General features: G+C 40.3%; 1 protein-coding gene across 4 annotated transcripts in view; it reads left to right on the top strand.

The window, feature by feature from the left end:
- Positions 1-26,030, top strand: part of LOC122541124 (cell surface glycoprotein MUC18-like) — a 192,540-nt gene that overhangs the window by 146,194 nt on the left and 20,316 nt on the right. For 3 of the 4 annotated variants that reach the window (XM_043677730.1, XM_043677732.1, XM_043677733.1), the window contains exons 7-11: positions 3,512-3,633; positions 14,728-14,884; positions 17,170-17,294; positions 18,255-18,390; positions 22,788-22,912. In XM_043677730.1, coding sequence (XP_043533665.1) covers positions 3,512-3,633; positions 14,728-14,884; positions 17,170-17,294; positions 18,255-18,390; positions 22,788-22,912 — 665 coding nt within the window. The remainder of the gene's footprint in view (positions 1-3,511; positions 3,634-14,727; positions 14,885-17,169; positions 17,295-18,254; positions 18,391-22,787; positions 22,913-26,030) is intronic. The other variant, XM_043677731.1, reaches the window with a different exon arrangement.

The following is a 26,030-nucleotide window of genomic DNA, read 5'->3' as shown; positions in this document are numbered from 1 at the left end:
CAAGAACAATTCCGAGTCAGGACAATGAGAGCTATCTGGCCTTTGGATATTCATAGACTGGAGATGCTGCTTGCCTCTTACTTGAATGTTGCATCTACAGAGAGAAGTTGGCAAATTCTGTGCTAGTACAAATTTAAAAATCACACAACACCAGATTATAGTCCAACAGGTTTATTTGGAGTGTTGCTCCTTCATCAGGTGGTCAAGAATAGTTGGCAAGACAAACACCTGATGAAGAAGCAGTGCTCCGAAAGCTGGGGCTTTCAAAGAGACCGGTTGGACTATAAGCTTGTGTTGTGTGATTTTTAACTTTGTCCACCCCAGTCCAACATCGGCTCCTCCCTATCGTGCTGGTACAAAGATAACGTACCAATTACAGACAATCTCTTGCAAACAAACACCTGCCTCAAAACCTTAAGAGAACAAAATGTCATGTGCACCCAATGCAGTTGATAACTGGAGTTTGCGCAGTTATCAGATTAGGATCTAGAGACGAGTTACCAAGCTGTCTTCAAAGCGGCCCTATATTATTGTTGAAACATTAATCATGCCTGCATGTAAAAAAAACCCCATAAGTGTGATGTGAAGAACTGATAATGCAAACGAGATTGTCAAAATTCCACTCCCTGATAATATAGTTAAACAATGAATCAACAACGTCAGCTGATATCAAGAAGGTGCTTTAAAAGAAGCTAGCTACTAGTTAGAAGTTTACTTTGCAGATTGCTGACTCCACAGATATAAGCAGACCCTGCAAGCTGCTGGCCAATGTTCAGTGTGTTGATGGGAATTCCATTCAAGGGAATTTTTCTTTTGTAAGGAGCTACCAAGGCATGCGACTGGTGAAGAAGTATTTTGAGTAACAGCTGCTTGAGGGTAAGCAAACGTGGGCCACGTGTTGGAGTATTTGCACTGATGGAGCAGCACCCTTCAGGAGAAAGTCTAAGGATTTGTCAGTAAGGTGAAAGAGCAAACTCCTAACATTCACACCATCAATTGTATCCCCCACTGTGAAGCTCTTGGAACTGGAACAAGGTCACCAGAGCTTTGATTTCTACTTCCTCTCAACAAGACTATGACTGGATGCATGACTTGCTTACTTCAATGTCTTCAGATTCATCACAAAAGCTGGTGTTAAAATACAAAGAGGAATACCCAGACGGACTGTACAATGAAGTCTGGGGAGATATTCTTGTATATGTTTTGGCGGACTGCAGTACATGAATATCTGATGATCTCTGATTGTGTTGTTGCTGTACTCTTGCTGCTGTGACAACATACCTGAGCAAACTTAACATTTTTAACACTGGCATATGAAAAGTAACCTCCTCCTACAATGAAAGGAGATCCTATGAAAACATCTAAGATTATTGGAGGACTTGCTTGTGTAGAAATGGAGGTGTTGTTTCTCATTGTGAGACACTCTAGGATCAGAAAGCATTCTCTGAAAGGAAGGGATCACCTATTTAAGACAGATAACAATGTTTTCTTCTTATCCAAGTCATTAATATATATATATATATATATATATATACACACACACACACACTTCACTAATTGTAACCCAGCACTGTTTACTGAGGCACTCACCTAGTTCTGGTTGCCGTCTTGAAAATGCATCCTTTATCCCAACTATCTATCTTCTATGATTTGGTCAATTCTCTATCCATACAAGTATAATTTCCCAACACCATGGTCCCTTATTAAGTAGCTTTATGTGCAGTCTCTTATTAATTTAACATATGGAAATGTAAATATATTACATTCAGTGGTTCCCCTTTATTTACCCAGCTTGTTACATCCCTAAAGAAGTATAATAAATTGGCCAGGCATAGTTTCATCTTCATGAAGCAATATAAACACTACTCGATTCATTGGTTTTTCTAAATGCTCTGCTATTACATCCTTTCTAATAGATCTAATATGTTCCCAATGACATGTTAAGTTACCTTGCCCAGAGTTACCTGTTTTTTTTTGGTCTCCCTTTTTGAATAAATGTGTTATAGTTTCCAGTTCTCTGGGATTTTCTTTCCCAAAATCTAAGGATGTATGAAAGGTTATTATCAGTGCATCTGCTATTCTGCAGCTATTGTCTTTAAATTCCAAGGATGTAACTCATTAGGTTCAGGGTGCTGATCAATTGTTGGATCCATTAGTTCCCCAAATACTTATGCTTTGGTGATGTTTATTGGGTTTATTTCTGCTCTCTTCCCCCACCCTGCCCACTCCTTTTCACGCCTTGATTATTTAGTATTTTTGTAAGGGTATTAGTATCCTTTTATCATAAAGACTGTTGCAAAGTATTTGTTTAACTTTTCTGTAATTTTCCAGCTCTCCATTATTATTTTCTCGCTTCATTTTCTAAGGGGCCTAGGTTTTTTTATGTCTCTGTCCTTTTCTTCTTGCATACTTACAGAAGCTCTTAGTATTTGTTTTTAGTTTACAAGGAATTGCTCTTTTTCCCTTTGGTCATCTTTTGTCGACTTTTAAAACTTTCCCAATCCTCTGATTTACCTTTTACTCTCTGCCACTTTGGATGCTTTTCCTTCAATTTTGTACTATCCCTACCTTCACTGGTTAAATATGGTTCAGTTATCCCCTTCCAAGAATCCTTAGTCCTTACTAGGATATGTCTTTGTTAAAAGTTATGAACTTGTTATAAAAAATGTCTGCCATTGTTCACCAACCTTCCTTTCTGTTAAACTCCTTTCTCAGATCACTTCCACCAACTCTGCTCTCATTCCCCTGTAATTGCCCGATTAAAGTTTCAAATAGCTGTTTCCAATCCACATTTCTCACTCTCAAATTGAATGCTAAATCTACTATTTTGTGGTCACTGTAACCTAGGCAATCATTTTTTCTGAGATTGATTATTAAATTTGTCTCATTACACATTGTCAGATCCAAAGTAGCCTACTCCTTGGTTTGATCCACAATATATTCTCGGACACTTTCCCAAATACATTCCATGTGTTCTTTGTGGTTACCTCTGCCAATTTGATTTTTCCCCACCTACATGAAGATTAAATCATCTATAATTAATTTACTGCCTTTTTATATGCCCTCAGTATTTACTTTCTATCATAAAGAACAGCTACTGTTAAGGGGTTATAATCTATTCTCAGTAGTGTTGTATTTCCCTCGTTATTTTTTATTTCTACCCATATGAATTCTACATCTTCTGATCCAAGATTATTTCTGGCTAACACACTAATTCCATCTTGTAGTAAGCCACCCACCAGCCTTTCCTTCCTGCTTGTACTTTCAAAAGATTATGTATCCTGAATATTTAACTTCAGTCTCCTTCTAACCATGCATCAATAATAGCTATATTTTCATCAGCCTCTTGATCCCCCACTACATTTGGAGGGGTTTTTTTATGTCATTATTTTAATGATGCATGCACAATATTTCTTTAACTGCTTTACAGTGAGGCTTATCAGCAATGTCAGCATCAGTTCTTCTGTCTACTTCACAATACCAAATCTTTCTATTTTGACTCCTCCACCAGATCCAACCGAAAATGTGGAATTTCTGTATCAGCCCAAGATATTGAAGGAGACAGATAATATGATACTAGAATGCAAGTCCGATGGCTCATCTTCTGTTGAAAACACCTTTTACAGAGTGCGGGTGAGGAGCTGTTTGCTGTCTGTGTTACATATTTGGGTTTTTAAACAAGAAGTATAAAGTTTAGAAGATCATCGGGGAAAATTGACCATTTTAACAAGGAAAACAATTTCTCCCTCAACCCACTTTTTTTCCCTCTTCCTTAAAATTGAGAGCTGAGTTGAATACGTTATTACCAGTGGTGCCTCTAAGCTGCATTTGTGAATCTCAACATTGATTTTCAGCAGTTAAATTTTAGAAGTCATACATTACAGCAAAACTTAATTCTGACCCTTCCTAATATTCACAGTTTCTTACAGAATGAGTTAGCTAGTTTTTTGAGAAAATATACAGAACACCACAGGATATGGTCTTCACTGGCTCGAACAACATTTCTTGCTCTTGAGAAGATTCCTGAATGCTGCAGTCTTTTCTAGTTACTGTTAGGAAAGGCGTTCAGGAATAGATTAGATTAGATTCTCTACAATCTGGAAACAGGCCCTTCGGCCCAACAAGTCCACACCGACCCACTCACTGGCTCGAACAACATTTCTTGCTCTTGAGAAGATTCCTGAATGCTGCAGTCTTTTCTAGTTACTGTTAGGAAAGGCGTTCAGGATTAGATTAGATTAGATTCTCTACAATGTGGAAACAGGCCCTTCGGCCCAACAAGTCCACACCGACCCACTGAAGAGTGACCCACCCAGACCAATTTCCCTCTGACTGATGCACCTAACACTATGGACAATTTAGCATGGCCAATTCACCTGACCTGCGCATTTTTGGACTGTGGGAGGAAACCTTTTGACACTAAAGTGAAACAATAGCCATACGGTTCCAAGTGAGAATAGTGTGTGTCTTACAGGGAAACTTGCTAGCGCTAGCATTCCCTTGCGTCTGCTGTCTTTGCCTAAATGGTAGAGGTCTCTTGTTTGGAAGGTGTAGAAGGTGTAGAAATAAGAACATTTAGCTGTTCTATTCACACCACTGATCATGCTTGCCCACAAACTGCCAAACTACTAGTGCAGAATCTAATTGAAGTGCCAACAGTGTTTTGGAAATTATTCTACAGAAAGCATTTGGGAATGTATTGTTTTTGAAGATTCTAAAGCATTGTGTGATTTGACATATCTGGCCAGCATGGATGAGTTGGACCGAAGGGTCTGTTTTTATGCTGTACATCTCTGTGGTTGTATGACAGTTTTAAAAGATAACTGATACAATAGCTAGTTAAAACATAAGAGGATTTGATCTTGGCTGAGTTTTCTCAGTGACACAAAGAGCAGAAAGAAAGCTAACATCATTCTCAAGCAACAGGAAGCAGCTGCCTAACTAAAGATGACAGTGCCTGGATTTAAAATAGAATGCACACAGAATAAAATAACTTGTTTTGTCCAAACTGCTTTCCCCTCACTCTCCCATGTGCTCCCAAATCACCTCCCAGCCTTCCCATCACTCTCAGCCAAAGAAAAGAGGCTGGCACATGGCTCAGACCTATTCTGCCCCTCTCCCGTGGCAGTCCATCCCCTCACAAGCACTCCTGGCCTCCATCTCCAGCTCTGGCCTTTGTCCCATTCCAGCTGGGTCCCCAGCTATCACCGCATCCAAACCTCCTTCAGCAGTGTGACCTCGCTGACCACATCTGTTCATGCATGGCAGCCATATTGTATTATAGAACATAGAACATTACAGCACAGTACAGGCCCTTTGGCCCTCGATGTTGCGCTGACCTGTCATACCAATCTGAAGCCCATCTAACCTACATCTCTCCAACAAAAACAGCCTCAACTCCCTCAGTCTTTCCTCGTAAGATCTCCCTTCCATACCAGGCAACATCCTAGTAAATCTCCTCTGCACCCTTTCCAAAGCTTCCACATCCGTCTTATAATGCGGTGACCAGAACTGTACACGATACTCCAAGTGCAGCTGCACCAGAGTTTGTAAAGCTGCAGCATAACCTCATGGTTCTGAAACTCGATGCTTCTATTATTAAAAGCTAAAACACTGTATGCCTTCTTAACAACCCTGTCAACCTGGGTGGCAACTTTCAAGGATTGTGTACATGGACACTGAGATCTCTCTGCTCATCTACACTACCAAGAATCTTACCCTTAGCCCAGTACTTTACATTCCGGTTACTCTGACCAAAGTGAATCACCTCACACTTGTCCGCATTAAACTCCATTTGCCACGTCTCAAACCAGCTCTGCAGCTTGTCTATGTCTCTCTGTAACCTACAACATCCTTCGTCACTATCCACAACTCCACAACACCACCGACCTTAGTGTCGTCTGCAAATTTACTAACCCACCCTTCTACGCCCTCATCCAGGTCGTTTACAAAAATGACAACCAGCAGTGGACTCAACACCGACCCTTGCAGTACACCACTAGTAACTGGACTCCAGGATGAACATTTCCCATCAACCACCACCCTCTGTCTTCTTTCAACAAGCCAATTACTGATCCAAACTGCTGTCTCTCCCACAATCCCATTCCTCCACATTTTGTACAATAGCCGACTGTGGGGAACCTTATCGAACGCCTTGCTGAAATCCATGTACACCACATCAACCGGTTTACTCTCATCTACCTGTTTGGTCACCTTCTCAAAGAACTCAATAAGGTTTGTGAGGCACAACCTACCCTTCACAAAACCGTGCTGACTATCCCTAATCAAATTATTCTTTTCTAGATGATTATAAATCCTATCTCTTATAACCTTTTCCAACACTTTACCAACAACTGAAGTAAGGCTCATTGATCTATAATTACGAGGGTTGTCTCTCCTCCCCTTCTTGAACAGGGGAACCATACTTGCTTTCCTCCAGACATCTGGCACTATTCCTGTAGACAATGACGATTTAAAGGTCAATGTCAAAGGCTCGGCAATCTCCTCCCTGGCTTCCCAGAGGATCCAAGATAAATCCCATCCAGCCCAGGGGACTTATCTATTTTCACACTCTGCAGGATTTCTAAAACCTCTTTCTTGTGAACCTCAATCCCACCTAGTGGATAATCATTCCTTCTGATCTTGCAACATTTCCCCAAAGACTGTAAAGCCTCTGGATGTAGGTTGCTTGCTGAGCTGGAAGGTTCATTTCCAGACGTTTCGACACCCTACTAGGTAACATCTTCAGTGGGCCTCCGGGCAAAGCACTGTTGAGGATTCCTGCTTTCTATTTATATGTTTGGGTTTCTTTGGGTTGGTGATATAATTTCCTGTGGTGATGTCATTTCCTGTTCTTTTTCTCAGGGGTTGGTAGATGTGTTTGTTGATAGAGTTAGACCCTCTATTTCCTCTGGCAGCTCATTCCATACACACACCACCCATTGTGTGAAAAAGTTGATCCTTAGATCCCTTTTAAATCTTTCCCTTCTCATCCTAAACCTATGCCCTCTAATTCTGGATTCCCCCATCCACCCCAGGGAAAAGACCTTGTCTATTTATCTTATCCATGCCCCTCGTGATTTTATAAACCTCTATAAGGTCACCTCTCAACCTCCTACACTGTTAAATATGCAGGAGCTAAGGATAAGTCGAGTTTAATTGTTGTCTTAAGTATAGTATTTGTTTCCTGTAACAATTTCCCGCCTTGCACTTTGCCAGTTTGCCCAAATAGAATTGCTGTCTTCGCCCAATGTATTTTAGTGGCCCTGATAATACAGTAGGTAATACACAGAGTATTGTTCATTATAATCTAACTTTCAAACATAAACCTCCTGCTCTCCTGCAGGACTGCATGACTGTTTCATTTACCATTGAACCAACAAGAAAGTCCAGTTTGATTAATAAAACACTTTAGACTGGATTTTCATGTTGGACAAGGGACTAATCCTGTTTCTGTTGTCAGTCTACTGGGCTGCATGATGCAGCAGTTCTCAGGGTCTTTGTTAATTGGCATTATTTTACAACAGACCAAGGCAGTGACGGAGGTGGGTAGAGGTAGATCCAGAGCCTTGCTTCTGTTTCATTCCTATGCAGATAGGAGAGACCAGCATGGAGGGGTTTTGAGCACTCTAATGCTACCAACAAATATGAAACATGTCTTTAAATATCACTTTCTTAAGGCTCTCCACACATCTCAAATCACTGTGTAACCTGCTGTCCCTTTAAATGAGTCCTAATAGGGAGTGGCCCATATTCCTCTCTGACAATTTACAGTGACCCTGGTTCAAATATGATCACAATTTCCATCTTTCAGAATGACCTCCTTACTTTCCACAATAGGCTATGTGGTCATAGCAGCAGCATTACACTAACTGCTATCATGTATCAGTGGAATTCTCAGCTGTCATGTGGTTCCTTTAGGGGCTATACTTAGAAGAAGGAAGTGTTAATATTGTCTGTACTCCAGTAACAGATTAGTTAAGAGTTTTTATTCTTTTTAAGTTAATAGGATATGTAAATCTGAAAGTGAATCCTCTTAGGATTTTGCATGCAGATCCAGTTCCTTCAAGACCTCTTGATGCATTTTACTTGGCGCATTACTTGTGTTTTACATCTTACTTTCCACAAATGACACCTTTTATGTATCAATCTCATTTTCCCTCCAAGTTTGGGGAATTTTAACTTTAATATAGTTTGGGAGAGGCAGACAAGCGCCTGCCAGAAAGGTAGTGTATTTTTGGAGTGTGTTCAGGATAGCGTCCAACAGCAATATTGATAAACTTAATATATGAGCAGAATTGTGGCAGATGGAGTTCAATGTAAGCAAGTGTGATCTATCTATTTGGACTGCGAATGGATAGATCAGGGCAATTTCTAGATAGGTTGAAGTTAAAAACAGTGGATGTCCAAAGAGACTTGGAGTTCATTGCATAGATCTTTAAAATGTCACAAACAGGTGCAGAAAATAATCAAAAAAGCTAATGGAATGCTGGCCTTTATATTTAGTGATTGGACGACAAGGATGCAGAAGTCATGCTGCAGTTAAACAAGTGAGTCAGGCTTGGGCAGATCTGGGCACCACGCCTTAGGAAGGATAGATTGGCCTTGGAAAGAATGCAGTGTAGGTTTACAAGAATGATCCCTGGTCTTAAAGCATTAAGTTATGAAGAATGTTTATACAAATTAGGTCTGTTTTAGACCATAAAGTATGGGAGCAAAATTAGGCAAATCAGCCCATCAAGACTGCTCTACCATTCGATCATGACTGATACGTTTCTCAACTCTATTCTCCTGCCTTCCCCCCGTAACCTTTAATCCACTTACTCATCAAGAACTTATCTATATCTTAAAGAAACTCAACGACTTGGCCTCCATAGCTTTCTATGGCAACGTGTTGCACTAGCTCACCACCTTCTGGCTGAAGGAAAGGTGATCGCTTCACTCTAAGGCTCATGGAAACTTTTTCTCCACATCCGCTCCATCAGGCCTCTCCATAAACTGTAAGTTTGTGTGAGATTCCCCTCATCCTTCTAAACTCCACGGAGTACAGACCCAGAGTCCTTGAAAAGCCCTTCATCCTGAAGGTCATTCTTGCAAACATCCTCTGGACACTCTCCTAGGCCAGCGCATCCTTCCTTAGATACGGGGCCCAAAACTGCTCATAATGAGATTTTTGAGAAGATTTTAGCACAGGTTGAGTTCTAGTTGTAAATTTGCTCACTGAGCTGGTAAGTTTGTTCTCAGATGTTTTGTCACCATGCTAGGTAGCATCATCAGGGAGCCAAAAGTGGGTGATACGGAACCGGAAATGGTATCACCCACCTTAACAGACCAAGACACATAAATAGAAAGGGGGACAGAATACCAGCGCTTCACCAGAGGCTCACTGATGATGTTACCCAGCATGGTGACAAAACATCTGACAACAAACCTAGCAGCTCAGCGAGCAAACTTATAAGCTGAATGCTCATAATGTTCCAAATGTGATCTGACCAGAGTCTTATTAGTTTCAGCTATATATCCCTGCCCTTGTATTCCAGCCCTCTTGAAATTAATGCTAACATTGCATTTACCATCCTAACAATCAACTGAATTTGCATGTTAACCTTAACCTCAACTTCAATCCTGAACAATGACTGCAAAGTCCATTTGAGCTTCAGATTACTGAAGTTTTCCCCATTTTCCTCTCTCTTTCCCACATTGTATACCATCTGCCATTTCTTTGGCCACTCCATTAGCCTGTCGAGGCCCCTCTCCAGCCTTCTGAATACTACTTGTTCCTCCACTGATCTTTGTGTCATCTACAAATGTAGTGACAATGCCTGCTGTTCCTTCATCCAGATCATTAATGTTTAACGTGAATTGTTGTGGCTCCGACACTGATCCTCACAAAACTCTTACTAGTCACTAGCTACCATTGCCTTCTGCCAATTGACCAATCCATGCCAGTACCTTGCCCCTAACACCATGGATTCTTATCTGATTTAGCACTCTCCAGCACAGCACCTTCTGAATATTGAAGGAAATGACATCCACTGGCTCTCCTTTGTCTAACTTCCTTGTTATCTTCTCAAAGAATTCTAACAGATTTGTCAAGCATGACCTCCCCTTGACGAAACTGTGCTGACTCAGCCCTGTTTTACCATGCACTTCCAAGTACTCCTCAATCTCATCCTTAATAATGGACTCTTAAAATCTTACCAATGACCAAGGTCAGGTTAACTGACTCATAACTTCCCACCTTCTATCTCCATCTCTTCTTAAGCAACTTCCTGTCATTTTCCAGTCCTTTGGGACCCTCCCTGATTCTGGTGATAACCTCCATCACTAAACTGCGATACACAGATGCTTTGTTTGTACTCAATACTAAGCTCCAAAGCCAACATGGTCCTCGTTACAGCACTTCCCTCTCCCCACCCCACCATTAACCCCACATACACACACACTATTAATTTTGTCAGCCATTGAATAGGGCAGATCATCTCACATACCTTGGCAACCTTCAATCAGTGAGAGCAGACATCAACAATGAAGCCCAACATTGCCTCCAGTGTGCCAGTACAGCCTTTAGCCTTCTGAGGAGCAGAACATTTGATGACAAAGACCTCAGACCCTGCACCAATCTGTAGGTCCACAGGGACTCCCACTGGACACACCTGCTAACCTGAATGTATCGAAAATATGCTCAACATACAACAGACAAATGGGAGCATAGGAACAGGAGTCAGTCATTCAGCCCATTGAGCCTGTCCCACCATTCACTGAGATCATGGCTGATCTGTGTCTGACTCCATATACCTGCCTTTGGCCCATATCCCTTGATAGCTTTGCTTAACTGAAATTTATTAATCTTAATATTAAAATTATCAACTAATCCAGCATCCACTGCCATTTACAGAAGAGAGTTCCAAACATCCAACACTGTTTGGCACCTCAAATCCAGAGAAAAATACCACTAGCAATGCCTTTGTAAGTCCTGAAAATTCATTGCCAGGATAGGCACTCCAATATCAGTGTCTTCTCTCAGGCTGACATTCCAAGCATCGGGCCACTGGATATGGTTTATCAGCTGTGATGGAGAGGTCACATTGTCCACAAGCCTGACACAAGGTTTCCAAGGCAAGGTCTCTTATCTAGGCCTCAACATGACCAGCAGTCACATGGAGAGCACAGGAAACACTTTAAGGATATCTGCAACGTTTCACTGAAAAGTACATCATCCTCACCAACTCATGGAAATCTCTTGGCCAAGACCATCCAAACTGGTGAAGCAGCATCTGAACAGGAGCTAACCATTTCAAGCCCTCCCACTAGGCCCAAGTGGAGGCAAAGCACAAGCAGTGGAAGGAGCTTTCAAAAGCCTGAGCATCCTAACCACCTGCCTCATGAGGTCCACTGCCCCATCTGTAGCAACGTTTGTGGATTCAGTCTAGAACTATTTTGTCACCTCAGGACCCACGGGCCCAGATTGGAAATAAGAAATCCAAAGCATTGCTTCGTACTAAGATCAAAAATAAGTGTGGTAACCAATGCTCTTTATTATGAGTCTATGAAGAGTGGAAAACTGTACCCCAGTTTTCATTCACTTATAAACTTTTATTTGCAGGAAACACACATTGCAAATCATGCATCTCCAACCAGCAGTGCGTTTTCAGCTTACATCATATAAGTGAATCCCTAATTTGTACTGAATATAAACCAAAAGAATTGCGGATGCCGTAAATCAGAAACAAAAATAAAACTTGCTGGAAAAGCTCAGCAGATCTGGCAACATCCGTGGAGAGAGGCCCTTCTTCAGACCTTAGCGATTTGTCCCTAAATTGCATTACTCACCATGTGGATATAGAATCTTTAATTTCTTTGCAAATATGTTCATACTGAGGGGAGGAGAGGGCCCAGTGGTATTATTGCTGGATTGGTAATCCAGAGATTCAGATATTGATGTTGTGGGGAATCTGGTTCGAATCCCACCAAGGCAGTCGGGGGAATTTGAATTCAGTAAAAACAATCTGGAATTAAGAGTCTTAATGATGACCATGAATCAATTGTTGTAAAAACCCATCTGGTTCACTGATGTCCTTTAGGGAATAAACCTGCCATCCTTACCTGGTCTGGACTCCAGACCCACAACAATGTGGTTGACACTTAAGTCTGGGTAATTAGGAATGGGCAATAATTGCTGATCTCGCCAGTGATGCCCTTACCCCATGACTGAATTTTTAAAATTTCCCATAGGTTTGTTGCCTGTAGATTACACCAAGTGATGTGATTGCACTCTCTTGTTCCTTCATTCCAGATTCTGTCCTTGGACTCTAGAATATCATCTTTTACTAGCTCTCCTCTGCCTTTATTATTTAGTAGTCCACCTCTTCAACCATTTCCATCCTATTCGGTCCTCCTTTTGTCTCATTGCAACAACATGTGCTCATCCATACAGAAGTCGCATTGATATACCTATAATCCCCGACCTGATTGTGCCTGACTTGTGACCAACTGACTGGACTGGAATCAGCGATGCCTTTTAGCTAACTGCTGTGGTGGCGGTCCATACTGACTGTAGTCCCCCTTCACCCTACTATGGGCTGGCCGCCTTTGACTTGGTTGAAGCACCTTCATTGCCTTTGGTTGCTGGCACACTCTGAAGGGATTATATTGATGCAGCATGATGCTGAACAGCAACATCTCCTTTGCTCGGATTATTCAGTGCTTTTCACATGTGACAAGCTACAGTCATTCCTTAAGTGCAACAAAGAGCAGCGCAAGCTACAGAGGCTGGCAGCCTCCCATCCTGTGGAGGTGCGGAAAGATGCAAGTTTCTCCTTGCGCACAAAGCAGGCTGAAGTCATGTGTGAGTTGGTCAGAAAGCAGCCATGATGATGTGGAGGGTCTGGTGGTTTGGCAATATCTATGTTTGTGGCCAAAGGGGAAGAGAACTATGTCATGGAGTGTGCAGGGTTGTGTGAAGAAGATAAGCTGCTGCCACCAGGTAACAGCTCTGACTTTCATGGCAGGTATTGGTGCCATCTCGTCTCTTGGGAAAGGAGGGCAGAATTAGGAACTGTCTAGAAGTGCAAGGAACAAGTAGTCCCCACTTGGTTGGAAGATTTTGAACTTGCTGTTGAAAACTTAAAGGGAAAAATTGAAAACATTTTTCCTTGATATTGAGATTTTTTTTTCATTTTAGCAAATTTCCCCAACTTCCTCACTATTTTCCATGCTGCTTATGGCAGAGAAAAAGTTTCCCCTTACTTCTGGGTTTTGTAAGCACAGATGGATTGGTGAATATGTTGCCTATTATGGACAGCTGAAGGGATATTTGGCATATGATCTTTCAATCATTGGAACATGTAGACTAATGTACCTGACATCACACCAGCATTGAAATTAATATACCACACTATGATTTAAGGTGTGTGATTAATGTAGATTTTAGTATCTTTTATTTAAGAGTTTTTTTTTAAAATGAGAGACAAATGGGTTTGAGCTTTATGTTTGAAGGGGTTTAATGATTATTTTGGAAGTATTTCGGCATCCATGGTCCTTTGTTTTAAAAACAGTCTGAGATGGTTCATGGAGGCAAATGGAAATTTATTTACATTGTGAGAGATTTTACTAGTAAACAAATTAAACAATTGTGAATTCGACTTTTAGGTTAGAAGATTAGAGATTTATTATTTTATTTTGTTTAGAGCAAATATCCATAGCTTGAAAAGAAAATGTTTTTGGACTTCTGTTTAGGAATCATTTTTGCAAACGTTTTGGCTGAAGATGGATGTGTAAAATAATTCCTTCTGAGAAAGGTAGATAGTTTAGAACTTGGTCAGCTCATCAGTTATAAAGTTCCAAACCAAGTTTAACCAAGTGTTTGGTTAAAACCCTGACATGGCTTTTTCTTTTGCATTATAAATTTCTGAATCTATTGTGTATTTGTGTTTCAGTGTATCTCATTAAAACCAAAAAAAAATCAAAAGATGATCCACGAAGCCAGGTTTCAGCAGGGTCTTTTCCCCAGAGTAGGGGCGTTCAAAACTAGACATCATAAGGTTAAGGTGAGAGGGGAAAGATTTAAAAGGGACCTGAGGGAAACCTTTTCACACAGAAGGTGGTGCATGTATGGAACAAACTGCCAAAGAAAGTGGTAGAGGTGAGTACAGTTACAACATTTAAAAGACATTTGGACAGGTAAATGGAGAGGAAAAGTTGAGACAGATGTGGGCCAAATACAGGAAAATGGGACTGGTTCAACTTAGGAAACCTGATCAGCGTGGACAAGTTGGGCTGAAAGATCTGTTTTTGTGCTGAATGATTCCATGATTCTCTCTAACTTGTCCAGTTGTAACATCTACTGGAATCATACCAACGTTACTCATTTGCAAAATATGGGCCGAGAGGAGATCCTATGACAATATTTCCCTAATAGGGAAACAAACATGGTGGTATTAAAACTAAATGGAATTTGTGGATTGTTAAATTCATAAATTCATTCAATACAGATTCACAAAATGGAAGCCTGTGTAGATTACCATGATTTAGGGACAGGATGTATTATTAGTCTATATTTATTACTGATGTCAAATAGAGCACATAGACACATGTATATTTAATACTCTTACAGCACCTGCACTTGCTGGGCAAAAATATTCCAATACATTACTTCCTGAGTAATCTGAGATTAGTCAACAGGAAATAACCTTTGTAACAATATTATGCTTTCCTTCTAATGGACAGGATGGACAAGAGGAGGAGACCCTTCAAAGTGGCACTGGCAACACCTTTGAAATTGTTGGAGTAAAACGAAATGACAGTGGTGTTTATGGCTGTAGAGTGCTGGACTTTGATGCAGATGACAAGGATTTTAATGTAAACAAGACAATAACAATTAATTGTATGTATTTGTTTTCTCTACTTCCTTTCTTCTCCCAAAAATGTAATGTCTGGTGTCGAATTCTACAAATGCTAGCTTCCTTACGATGTGCAGATATTAGGGGTGATTCTTCGTGTATCTGTACAAATAAGGATGCTAATAGAATCAATCATTAGAATATGGAAAGGATATTTGTCCCATTTGTTGAAGTATGCTGCGTTCAAGGTTGTAGGAGGGCAGATTCTAGGGGGCCAACCTCAACTGAGCTTTTGGTCTTTTCCCACAACCAGTAAAAGTCCCAGAGCAATTTAAATGTGTTAGTCTCCATAAAAGTAATCTTTCTTCATGCTTCAGAACTCCAAACTATGCAACACTTCATCTTCCTAGAGTACTTAAGAAGTTGCCATAGAAATGCATTGGTGGTAATTTTTCTAGATTCTGGAATAGTTCCAATGAATTGAAGCAAATGTAACTCCACTGTTTTAAAAATAAAACTATAGAGAAAATGGAAAATTTTCTTTATTCATTAGAGGGCCATGGGCTCATCCCTAGTTGGCCTTGAGAAAGTGAACTGCAGCAATCCATGTCCTCTAGATAGACCCATGACATGTCAAAACATTCAAAGCTTGTGGGCAAGTGAGGCGAGTGTATTTTGAACAGCACAGACCTTTTCTGTACTGTATGATTTGATGATGGAGTAGGATACTAGGCACATAATGAATAGAACTAGAGGGCAAAGTTTAAGAAAATAAGGTTGTTTTTTTAAGATGGAGATGAGCAGAATTTCTTTTCTTTCAGTGGATCATTAGTCTGTGGAATTCTCTTCTCTCAAACATAGTGGAGTTCAAACATATTCAGTATACCTCTTATTGACAGGGGAGTAAAGGGATATAGAGAGCAGACAAAAATGTGGAGTTGAGCAAGATGAGCCATGATCTTATTGAATGGTGGAACAAGTTTGAAGAATCTGATCTGCTCCTTGTTCCTATGTCTCTCAGTGCCACTCTGGAAGTGAACTATCAGGCAGCATGTATTGTTCATTCATTGGATCACATCACTGTCGAGACCAACATTGATTGCCCATCTCTAATTGCCCGAGAGAAGTTGTGATGAGCTGCCTTCTTAAATTGCTGCAATCCTTGGGGTATAAAGACACCCAGTATATTGTTAGGAATGCTAATTAGGGATATTCAAAGGGATCTGGGTGTCCTTGTACTCCAGTCAATTGAAATAGACAGATGCAACAGACAATTACAAGACAACTGTTTTTCATTGGCCTTCACTGCAAGAGGATTTTACTTCAGATGTCAGGACATCTGACTGCAGTTACACAAGGCCTTGAAGAGAGCACACTGGGTACTGCATGCAGTTTTGGTCTCCCTACCTAAGAAAGGATATTTGTAGCATAGAAGTAGTATTTTATCCAAGGGGTGGCACAATGGCTCAGTGGTTAGCACTGCAGCCTCACACCGTCAGGAACCCGGGTTCGATTCCTGCCTCAGGCGACTGTCTGTGTGGAATTTGCACATTCTCCCTGTGTCTGTGTGGGTTTCCTCCCACAGTCCAAAGATGTGCAGGTCAGGTGAATTGGCCATGCCAGATTGCCCTTAGTGTTAGGTGCTTTAGTAAATGTAAGGTAGGGGAATGGCTCTGGGTGGGTTACTCTTTATTAGGTCAGTGTGGACTTGTTGGGCTGAAGGGGCCTGTTTTCACACTGTAGGGAATCTAATCTAATCTAATCACTGGGCTGATGCCGGGGATGGTAGGACTGCCCAATGAGGAGACATTGGATCAACTCGGCCTATTTTCACCAGAGTTTAGAAAGATAAGAGGGATCTGATTGAAACATAAAATAATCTAACAGGGCTAGATGCACTGTAGGGTGAATGTAATTCCTGGTTGAGAAACCAAGAACTGAGGGCAGCCTCACAATATGGGATAAACCATTTAGGACAGAGATGAGGATAAATGTCTTCACTCAGTGTAGTGAATGTAGAAATGTTTACCAGAAACGCTGTGGAGGCCAAATCACAAGAAAGAGATAAGTAACATTTCAGATTTTAAAGACATCAAAGTATGGGGAGAAAGTGGGAATATGGCATTTGAGAGAAAGGATCAGCTATGATCACACTGAATGGTGAAGGAGGCTTGAAGAACTGAATGACTGACTTCTGCTTCTGGCCTTATAGTTCTATGAAAGGGCTAAAAGGCCAGATTCAAGTTTAATGTAAGGATTAAGGGGCACAGCTATTAAATCGGGATAATAAGTAATTGAGTTTCTGTTCCTCTCTGCACCTCTCCAACAGATCTGGATCCTATTGTATTGAAACCAAGAGGACCATACATTTTTGAGGAGGGTGAAAAAAATAAAAATATATATTGTAGCGCAGAAGGATCACAACAGACATCTGTGATTTGGAAAAAACACAAGGTAGGATTAAAACCCATAGAACAAATTTGGAAAGAGCCTTTGGACTAATTTCCTCTTTGTGCAATATTTAGTAGGATAGTTAAGGTGCCTGTACCAATTCCTGGCTCTGTGTTTGATGGAATTGTTTAGGGAGATTTTTATTCTGAAATTCTATGCCGTATCCACTCTCAATGTTTGATGGGGACTGTGTAGAGGAGGTTTGATCATTTTAAAAAATTTCCCATTGATGTTTACCGATATTGTTGACATTCATTGCCCCAATTGCTATCAGCCTTTCCAAACTTACCTGGTTTTTATTATATTTCTATCTTTCCCTGTTACCTTAAAACATATATTATTGTCATTATTCACTGGATATTCCCAAAGGTTTACTCTTCATATCTTTAACTAGCCTTTGGTCATCTGACCTAGTTACGCCTTATTTGGCTTGGAATAATTTTGCTCTGTAATATGGCCATGAAATGTCTTGGGATGTTTCAATATGTAAAAGGTACTGTAGAAATATAAGCTTTCTTGTTGGAGAAGATCATTGCCTTACTTGTGTGTGGTGAACATTTATTAGCCCAAAGCTGAATACTGTCCAAGCTTTGCTTTGTCATCTCAGCCTGCTTCATTATCTGAGGAGTTGCAACTAGAACAGAGCATTGTATGATTGTAGGAAACACACCCAACTTCTGTGCAAAATGATGAAACAGCTGAAATTGTTTGATGTGGAACATTGCCACATGGAACTCCCTGCGGTGCTGACATAGGACTGAGATGTTTGGTATCCAATTATCACAAAAGACTTCCCTTGTGCTAAATATGGCTCCAGCCCAAAGAGTTTTTTTTCACTAATTTCAATATGGCACTTGGAATTGGTGATAAAGAGAGACTTCTGTTTGAAGTTGCACAGAAACATACTTTTGAGAAATTTACCACTCCTCCTGTTTATTAATCATCTCCTGATTCTTCCTTTAGAAGATGGTCAGTTCTACAAATCTTCTTCAACTACCAGTGGTCACATCCGATGATTCTGGAAACTATACCTGTGAAGTTACAATCCGGGGTGTTCCAAGCCTGTTTAAAAAAAAATCCATCAGAGTTACAGTCAAAGGTATGAACAGCCGATTAGTAAAATCACTCTGCACAACCTGTATACTGTTACATACATGTTACAAATTAGGAGCAGGAGCAGGTAATTTGTTTTCTCTTCCTTTCAACAAGCTCTTGGCTGATCTGCGTGTGACCGAACTTTGATAACCTTCACTCCCTTATTAGTGAAGAAACCCCAAAAGATATTCAATGACTCTGCCTTCACCAATCTGGGGAAAAGTTCCAAAGATTCACAACCTTTCAAAGGGAAAAACCTTCTCCTCATTTCCATGTTAAATAGAAGAATGATTTTTAAACGTGTCCCCTAGTTCTCATCTTTCCCACAAAGGGTACTGTCCTTTCAGCATTCACTCTGTCAGAGCCTTTCATGATCTTTTATGTCTTTTACATAAGATCATCTCTTATTCTTCTAAAGTCATTAGGTACAGGCTTTCCACAGATGATAACACCCATCAGTTGAGTGAATCTTCTCTCAATTACTTCGAACACATTTATATCCTTTTTTAAAGAGAGCACAACTTTATACAGGACTGTAGATGTTAGTGTATTTATAACCTGACACCTGCACAGATAGGTAAAAACAATAACTGCAGATGCTGGTAACCAGATTTTGGATTAGTGGTGCTGGAAGAGCACAGCAGTTCAGGCAGCATCCGAGGAGCAGCAAAATCTTTTTTAAGGTCAGGGTGGAATATGTTGGTGAAGTTGATGAATTGCTCAACCTCCTCGCGGGAGCATGAGGTGGCGCCAATGCAGTGATCAATGTAGCGGAGGAAGAGGTGGGGAGTGGTGCCGGTGTAATTACGGAAGATCGACTGTTCTATGTAGCTAAAGAGATTTTGCTGCTCCTCGGATGCTGCCTGAACTGCTGTGCTCTTCCAGTACCACTAATCCAAAACCTGCACAGATACATTATTCATGGCTCTATTGAGCTGATATGCTCAATACAACACTTTGATATATTCCATAAAATTTATATAAAACCCTAATACATCTGATCTCCAGCATCTGCAGACCTCACTTTCTCCTCCTACATTATTCATGGCTCTATTGAGCTGATATGCTCAATACAACACTTTGATATATTCCATAAAATTTATATAAAACCCTAATACATCCCACACCCACACTATAAAAATCTGGTGTAGTCCTCATTGCTCACTTGAATCCTTACTTCAGCCCATACCCCTCACAGTAATGCTCTGATACACCTAAATTGCTCTGTGTAATGTTGATAAACCCCACCCTCACACTGTAACATTGATTTATCCCAAACTCCTCACAGAAACACTCTGATATACCCTAAACTATTCAGGATTATAATGTTTCGAGGTGAAGAGAGACCGTTCGATTCATCAAGTCCCTGCTAACTCTCTGTTGAGAAATCCACTTAGTTCCTCTTCCCTGCTTTATCCCTTTAGCCCTGCAAGTTTATTTCCTTCAAGTGCACATCCAATTTCCTATATAAATCATTCAATATTATTACTTACATCACTTTTGTATACAAGAAGTTCCAGGTCATTATCACTCACTGTGTTTCAGAAAAATGTTCTTCCTCACTTTCTCCTCTCTCTTACCCAATACCTGAAGTTTGTATTCCCTTGTGTTCCAACTACCTAATCAGAATTGTTTGTGTACGTATTCCCTACTTAAACCAGTTATCATTCTTGTACAACTCTATCACATTTTTCAGTGTTTTTTGTTCCAAGGATGAAAACACAGTTTCTCCATTGCAACCTTGAAACTGAAATCCATCATCTCTGGCACCATTCTGGTAAATCATCACTGCCCCTTTTCAAGGTGCTTCACAACTTCCTAAGGTCTGGTGACCAGAATTGGAAGCAAAACTGTTGTAGCATAACCCAAGCTTTATATAGGTTCAGCATAATTTCCCTACTTGCATTATCAACACCTCAATTTATGAATCCCAAGATCTCATTTACTTTGCCATTATCTCAAAGGTGTATTTGCATCCAACCCCAGGTTCCACTGTTCCTGCACATAGTATGGAATTGTGCCACTAAATCAATATTGTCCCTTCTACTGATCTCTCTGATATTTGTTTCTACCAAAATGTATCACCTCACATTTCTCAGTGTTAAGTTCTGTCTGCCATTTGTCTATCCATTCTGCTGGTTTATCTATGTCTTATTGCAGTTGAATAGTACTTTTTCTTACTGTACATCATTCCTCCAAATTAGGTTCATTAGCAACTTTTGAAATTTTACTTTACATTCCAATATCCAAGTCATATATCAAAAAAAATCAGTGTCCTAGCACTGTTGACCATCCTCCATTCTGAAACATGTCCATTTATCATAATAGTGTTTCTGTCCTTATGGCAGATTTTTATCTAAGTTAACCTTAACTGGCCTCCATATTTCATGAATCTCAATTTTGCAAAGGAAATGTTTAATGGTATTCTTTCAAACATTTTCTTAAAATTTATATAAACAACAATCAAGACTTTCCTTTTAACATTACTATTATTTTAAGAAAACATTACTTTGAAATAGTTAAGTACAGTTTGTCTTTTGCAAATCCATGCTAATTCTCCATCATCAACTCAAACCTTTCTAAGTACATATTGATTGCTTTCTTTGATTATTGTTTCTAAAACTTTATGCATAAATTTTGAACTGATCAGCTGTGGTGGCTAGACTAACACCTTTCTTGAGTAAAGATGTCATGTTTTCCACTCCCCAATCTTGTTGAACCTCTGTTGTTTCGAGGGAAGATTGAAAGCCTATGTCAAGTCCTTCTGCTGTCTCTACTCCCATTTCCTTAAGCAAAATGGGATGTAATCTATCTGAAACAGGCTGATAATCCACAATAAGAAAAGCTAGTCTTTCCACATTTGGAGATGCCAGCATTGGCTGGAGTGTACAAAGTTAAAAATCACACAACACCAGGTTATAGTACAAAGGTTTAATTGGAAGCACTAGCTTTCGGAGCGATGCTCCTTCATCCACCTGAAGGAGTGCTTCCAATTAAACCTTTGTACTATAACCTGGTGTTGTGTGATTTTTAGTCTTTCTGGTACATCCCACCCATTAGTTTTTACCCTAATCTCTTTTTTATCTTGTCTGCCACTTCTGCAGGAGTATTAAAGAAAGTTTGTTTATGTTGTGGGGATGTTAGACAGAAAAGGGAAAACATTGGAGTGGGAGGCACAGTGGCTAGCACTGCTGCCTCTCAGCGCCAGAGACCCGGGTTCAATTCCCGCCTCAGGCGACTGACTGTATGGAGTTTGCACATTCTCCCCATGTCTGCGTAGGTTTCCTCCGGGTGCTCCGGTTTCCTCCCACAGTCCATAAATGTGCAGGTTAGGTGAATTGGCCATGCTAAATTGTCCGCAGAGTTAGGTGCAGGGGTAAATGTAGGGGAATGGGTCTGGGTGGGTGTGCTTCGGCGGGTCGGTATGGACTTGTTGGGCCGAAGGGCCTGTTTCCACACTGTAAGTAATCTAATCTAAAATTAGCCTGTCATTGCTTTCGAATAAACAATGATTGATTTCACCTTAGGAAAACCCTGAGCTTAGAAAGCTTTTGGGTTCATTTCAAAGGGGATCTAGGTGCAAGAATAGTCTTCCCTAAAAAAAGAATTGGTCAGAGCAGTTAGGAAATAAGTTGCCTCAGTGAAAAAGTGTAATTTGTAAAATTTCCAGACCAGGGATATTTGATTAGAACTTTCCAGACTATTAAGAGACTGAGAAAGTCTAAGTCCTCAGTTGGGGTGAGTCTTTATGGTAAAAGGTTTCACAGCTTACAGAGCCAGAACCAAGAAGAAACAGTTAAGTCAAACTTTCAGATTTGATAGGGAAGAAAATTTTCACTCAGTTTCTCTCACCTGTAAACTGATGTTGTTGAGTAGATTTGATGTTGTTTTGCCATCTTGTTTGAATTTTTTCAAACTGTTATATGTAGATAGCTGGGATTGTTTTCTTTTATATAATAAACCTGTGTTTTATTATTAAAACCAAGTTTGCAGCCTTGTCTGCTCATGTTTTAGTGAAAGACAGCCAGGTTAAATTACAAGAAACAAAATATGATCCATCGGGCCAGATTTCATTCTGGAACCTGATTTGTAACATCAACTGGGATCATACTGTACTTCATATGCATCCTGTGGTACATATGAGAGGTTTGTAAATGTCTGCAGCTAAGAACCAGACCCAATTTGATTAAGATGACTTCGACCCAGTTGTTTTCCACAATGCTAGACTTAGAAATATTGAACTGTCCAGGTTCACTAACGGGTGCTGGTAATAAAGGTTATGTATCCCAGCAACAGGCAGTGCCTTCAGGAAAGGCTTGGAGAATAAATATCCAGCTAAATAAAGAAATGTCTGTTAGTGTAGTACCCTAGAATTGAACTCTTGTGTTTTTCTTCCTGCAGAGCCACCTAAAGTAAACTGTACAGAGAAGATATTCTACAAAAATAGACATTATGTCAACCTGACTTGTATTTTCAAAGGCTATCCAACACCAAACATCACATGTAGCATTGGAAAGGAGGTAAAGGTATGTAAATAGCACACATTGCATGATCCTTTGGGGCACCAGTTGATGAGAGTAGCATGGAGGGCTGAAACAATTGTGAAGAGCTCTCAAACAATACATACAAAAATATGAGTGACAGAGACTGGATGAATCTCCTATTTTGAATATTGCTGCATTTCAGAAATAGACAACGCACAACTTAAACAAACATAACAGCGTTGCATGTTGTATAAGGGTTTTACTCTGATCTGTACAGTTTATTCTGGGATCTTAGGATAAAATTGCCACAGTCTCTGCCTCCATTCTACTTTGTTCTCTATTGGCCAAAACAGCTGTGTTAGTGACAGCTGTAAAGTTCACCTTGTGGTTCTATGCCAAGTAACATTCTATGTAAGGCAGAGTATCAGGAAAATAAAACCTGCACACATCTTGATCATCTACACACCGGACGGCTGCATCTGAACAATATATGAAGGAATTCTTTGAGGAGAAAGTGAGGTCTGCAGATGCTGGAGATCAGAGCTAGAAATGTGTTGCTGGAAAAGCGCAGCAGGTCAGGCAGCATCCAGGGAACAGGAGAATCGACGTTTTGGGCATAAGCCCTTCTTCAGGAATTCTCCCTAGATCCATATGGGACGTTCCCAAGGGCCGCATACAGATCCCCAGTGAATTCCAGGATCCTCCACTTGCCAGAATAAGGCACAGTCCTTCTGAGTTGATTACTCGGCCACACAATCACTTTCAACTCCACACACATTTTAAAAACTTGTGATTGTTAAAGCAGGCACTGGGAAGGGGAAGAATCCAGATCACAAGACATCCTGGAGTTGGAATCTTTAGGAACAGAGTTTGGAAGTTCTGGGAGTTTACAGTCTTATCAGTGACCAGGAGGACCAGGCATGAGGTCCAGAATGCAAACAGCCATTCAAGAAGAAAGTTACATTTCACGTTTGTATTTTAAAACTTTGTTCTCTTGTTAAAGTTTAAAGTATGGCCAGATGAAAAGCAGACGAGTCTTCAAGCTCCTTAAAAAAGAAATCCTGTGCACATTTCAAAAGGGAATGGCTTTCCAAGTTCATCAATTTAAAAATGCCAGCTTCAACACAGAAGTAGAACATATGAATAAGTGAAATTTTCACTTATCATGAAACGGATGACGTATACACTATTTACTCTAAAGCAAATGCTGGCAGTAGGTCAGTACGAAGAAAAAAGGGCAGGATCAGAAATTGGACGACCTAAAGTTGCATTTGAGCAGAAGTGCACAAGGAAGCTGTACTTTTGTTTCATAAACGAATAAAAGGTGGAATTTTATGAGTGCTCACCAAAAGACCAGGAGATCATGACATGAGAGTAGAACTTGCAGAGAGGAAAAGACCAATGCAGATATGGTGAAAGTTCTCATTGATAATATCATATTAGCAGTAAACTTTAATTCTTTATGTGCAAAGTTCACAGCAATTGCTGAGAGCTGGCACAGCAAGCATTACACCTTTGAATTTGTGGAGTGTATTAGCCTTGTAATATAGTTACGAGAAAGGTTACTGTATGCAAAAGGCCTGTAATTGTAAACTACTGTAAATACACACTTATAATCTTTAATAAACAAACTGTGAAAAAAATTGCTGCATAGCTTCTGCTCAATGAATGCAATGCGTTGCTTAGCTGTCTACGGGTTCCACACAAGTCCCAGAAAAATTAAGAGAGAACTCGAATGTCAGGCCTGTCACCTGAATCGACCCAGAAAATCTGGTTCTATCGTTATTAAAAGTTTGTAATTAAACCGTGGAGGCTATAAAATGTCTTTCTGCTGTTGTGTGGAGTTAGGGATGGAATTAGCATTGAGGTGCAAGGTATTTTATCACAAGTCTTCTCAACTTATTTATTCTTGTGGTGAATTCTTCAGTTTTATATCTTTGACATCTTTATCCTTTCTGCTCCCTTTGTTTTGAATGTTTTTTTTCCCTCTCTCACTGGATTGTTTGCTCACAGCCAACTGTCTCCTAAGGCCTTCCTTCCATTTATAGGAGGGTATGGACTTGCCTATAGGAATTGGCTTTTATGTTAAGGTGCCAAATTACAAAAGTCTATTTCTTGTATCTCCTGCTTTCTATTCTGTCCCTCAATCTCTTGTCTGCCTGAACTTGGCATTTGTTTCGCTATTTATTTATTTCTCTCTCTCATAGAAATCGGAGAATCCCAACAGTGTGGAAACAGACCATTTGGCCCAACAAGTCCACGCTGACACTTCGAAGTGTAACCCACCCAGATCCATTCCCCTACCACATTACTCTACATTTCCCCCTGATTAGTGTATCTAACCCACACATCCCTGAACACTATAGGCAACTTAGCATGGCCAATTCATCCAAACTGCACAACTTTGTATTGTGAGAGGAAACCCACGCAGACGCAGGGAGAATGTGCAAACTTCAGACAGTCATCAGAGGTTGGAATCGAACTCAGGTCCCTGGCGCTGTAAGGCAGCAGTGCGAACCACTGAGTCACTGTGCCACCCATTCTTTCATGAATGAGAACTTTTTTTGAAAATTGAGAGCAGAGGTACATGATGCTATTCCTTGAATCTATTTCCCCATTCAAAAAGACCATGGTGTAATGTCTGCCTCGGGTTCACATTTACAGTGTGTATCCATATCCTTCACAGCATATCTCCATATCCTTTACTGTATCTTCATATCGTTGACAGTGTGTCTCCATGTCCTTTATAGCATGTCTCCATATTCTCAACAGTATCTCCATATCCTTGACAGCGTATCTCCATATCCTTGACAGCGTATCTCCATATCCTTTACAGCGTGTCTCCATATCCTTGACAGCTTATCTCCATATTCTCAGCAGTATCTCCATATCCTTTACAGCGTGTCTCCATATTCTCAGCAGTATCTCCATATCCTTTACAGCGTATCTCCATATCCTTTACAGCGTATCTCCATATTCTCAACAGTATCTCCATATCCTTGACAGAGTGTCTCAATATCCTTTACAGCGTGTCTCCATATTCTCAACAGTATCTCCATATCCTTTACAGCGTGTCTCCATATCCTTTACAGCGTGTCTCCATATCCTTTACAGCCTATCTCCATATCCTTGACAGGGTGTATCCATATCCTTGACAGAG

This window comes from Chiloscyllium plagiosum, chromosome 36 (assembly GCF_004010195.1).
Source record: "Chiloscyllium plagiosum isolate BGI_BamShark_2017 chromosome 36, ASM401019v2, whole genome shotgun sequence".
Classification (NCBI taxonomy): Eukaryota; Metazoa; Chordata; class Chondrichthyes; order Orectolobiformes; family Hemiscylliidae; genus Chiloscyllium; species Chiloscyllium plagiosum.
Note: the sequence above shows the minus strand (reverse complement) of the source record. Positions and strands in the feature narration are given on the sequence as shown.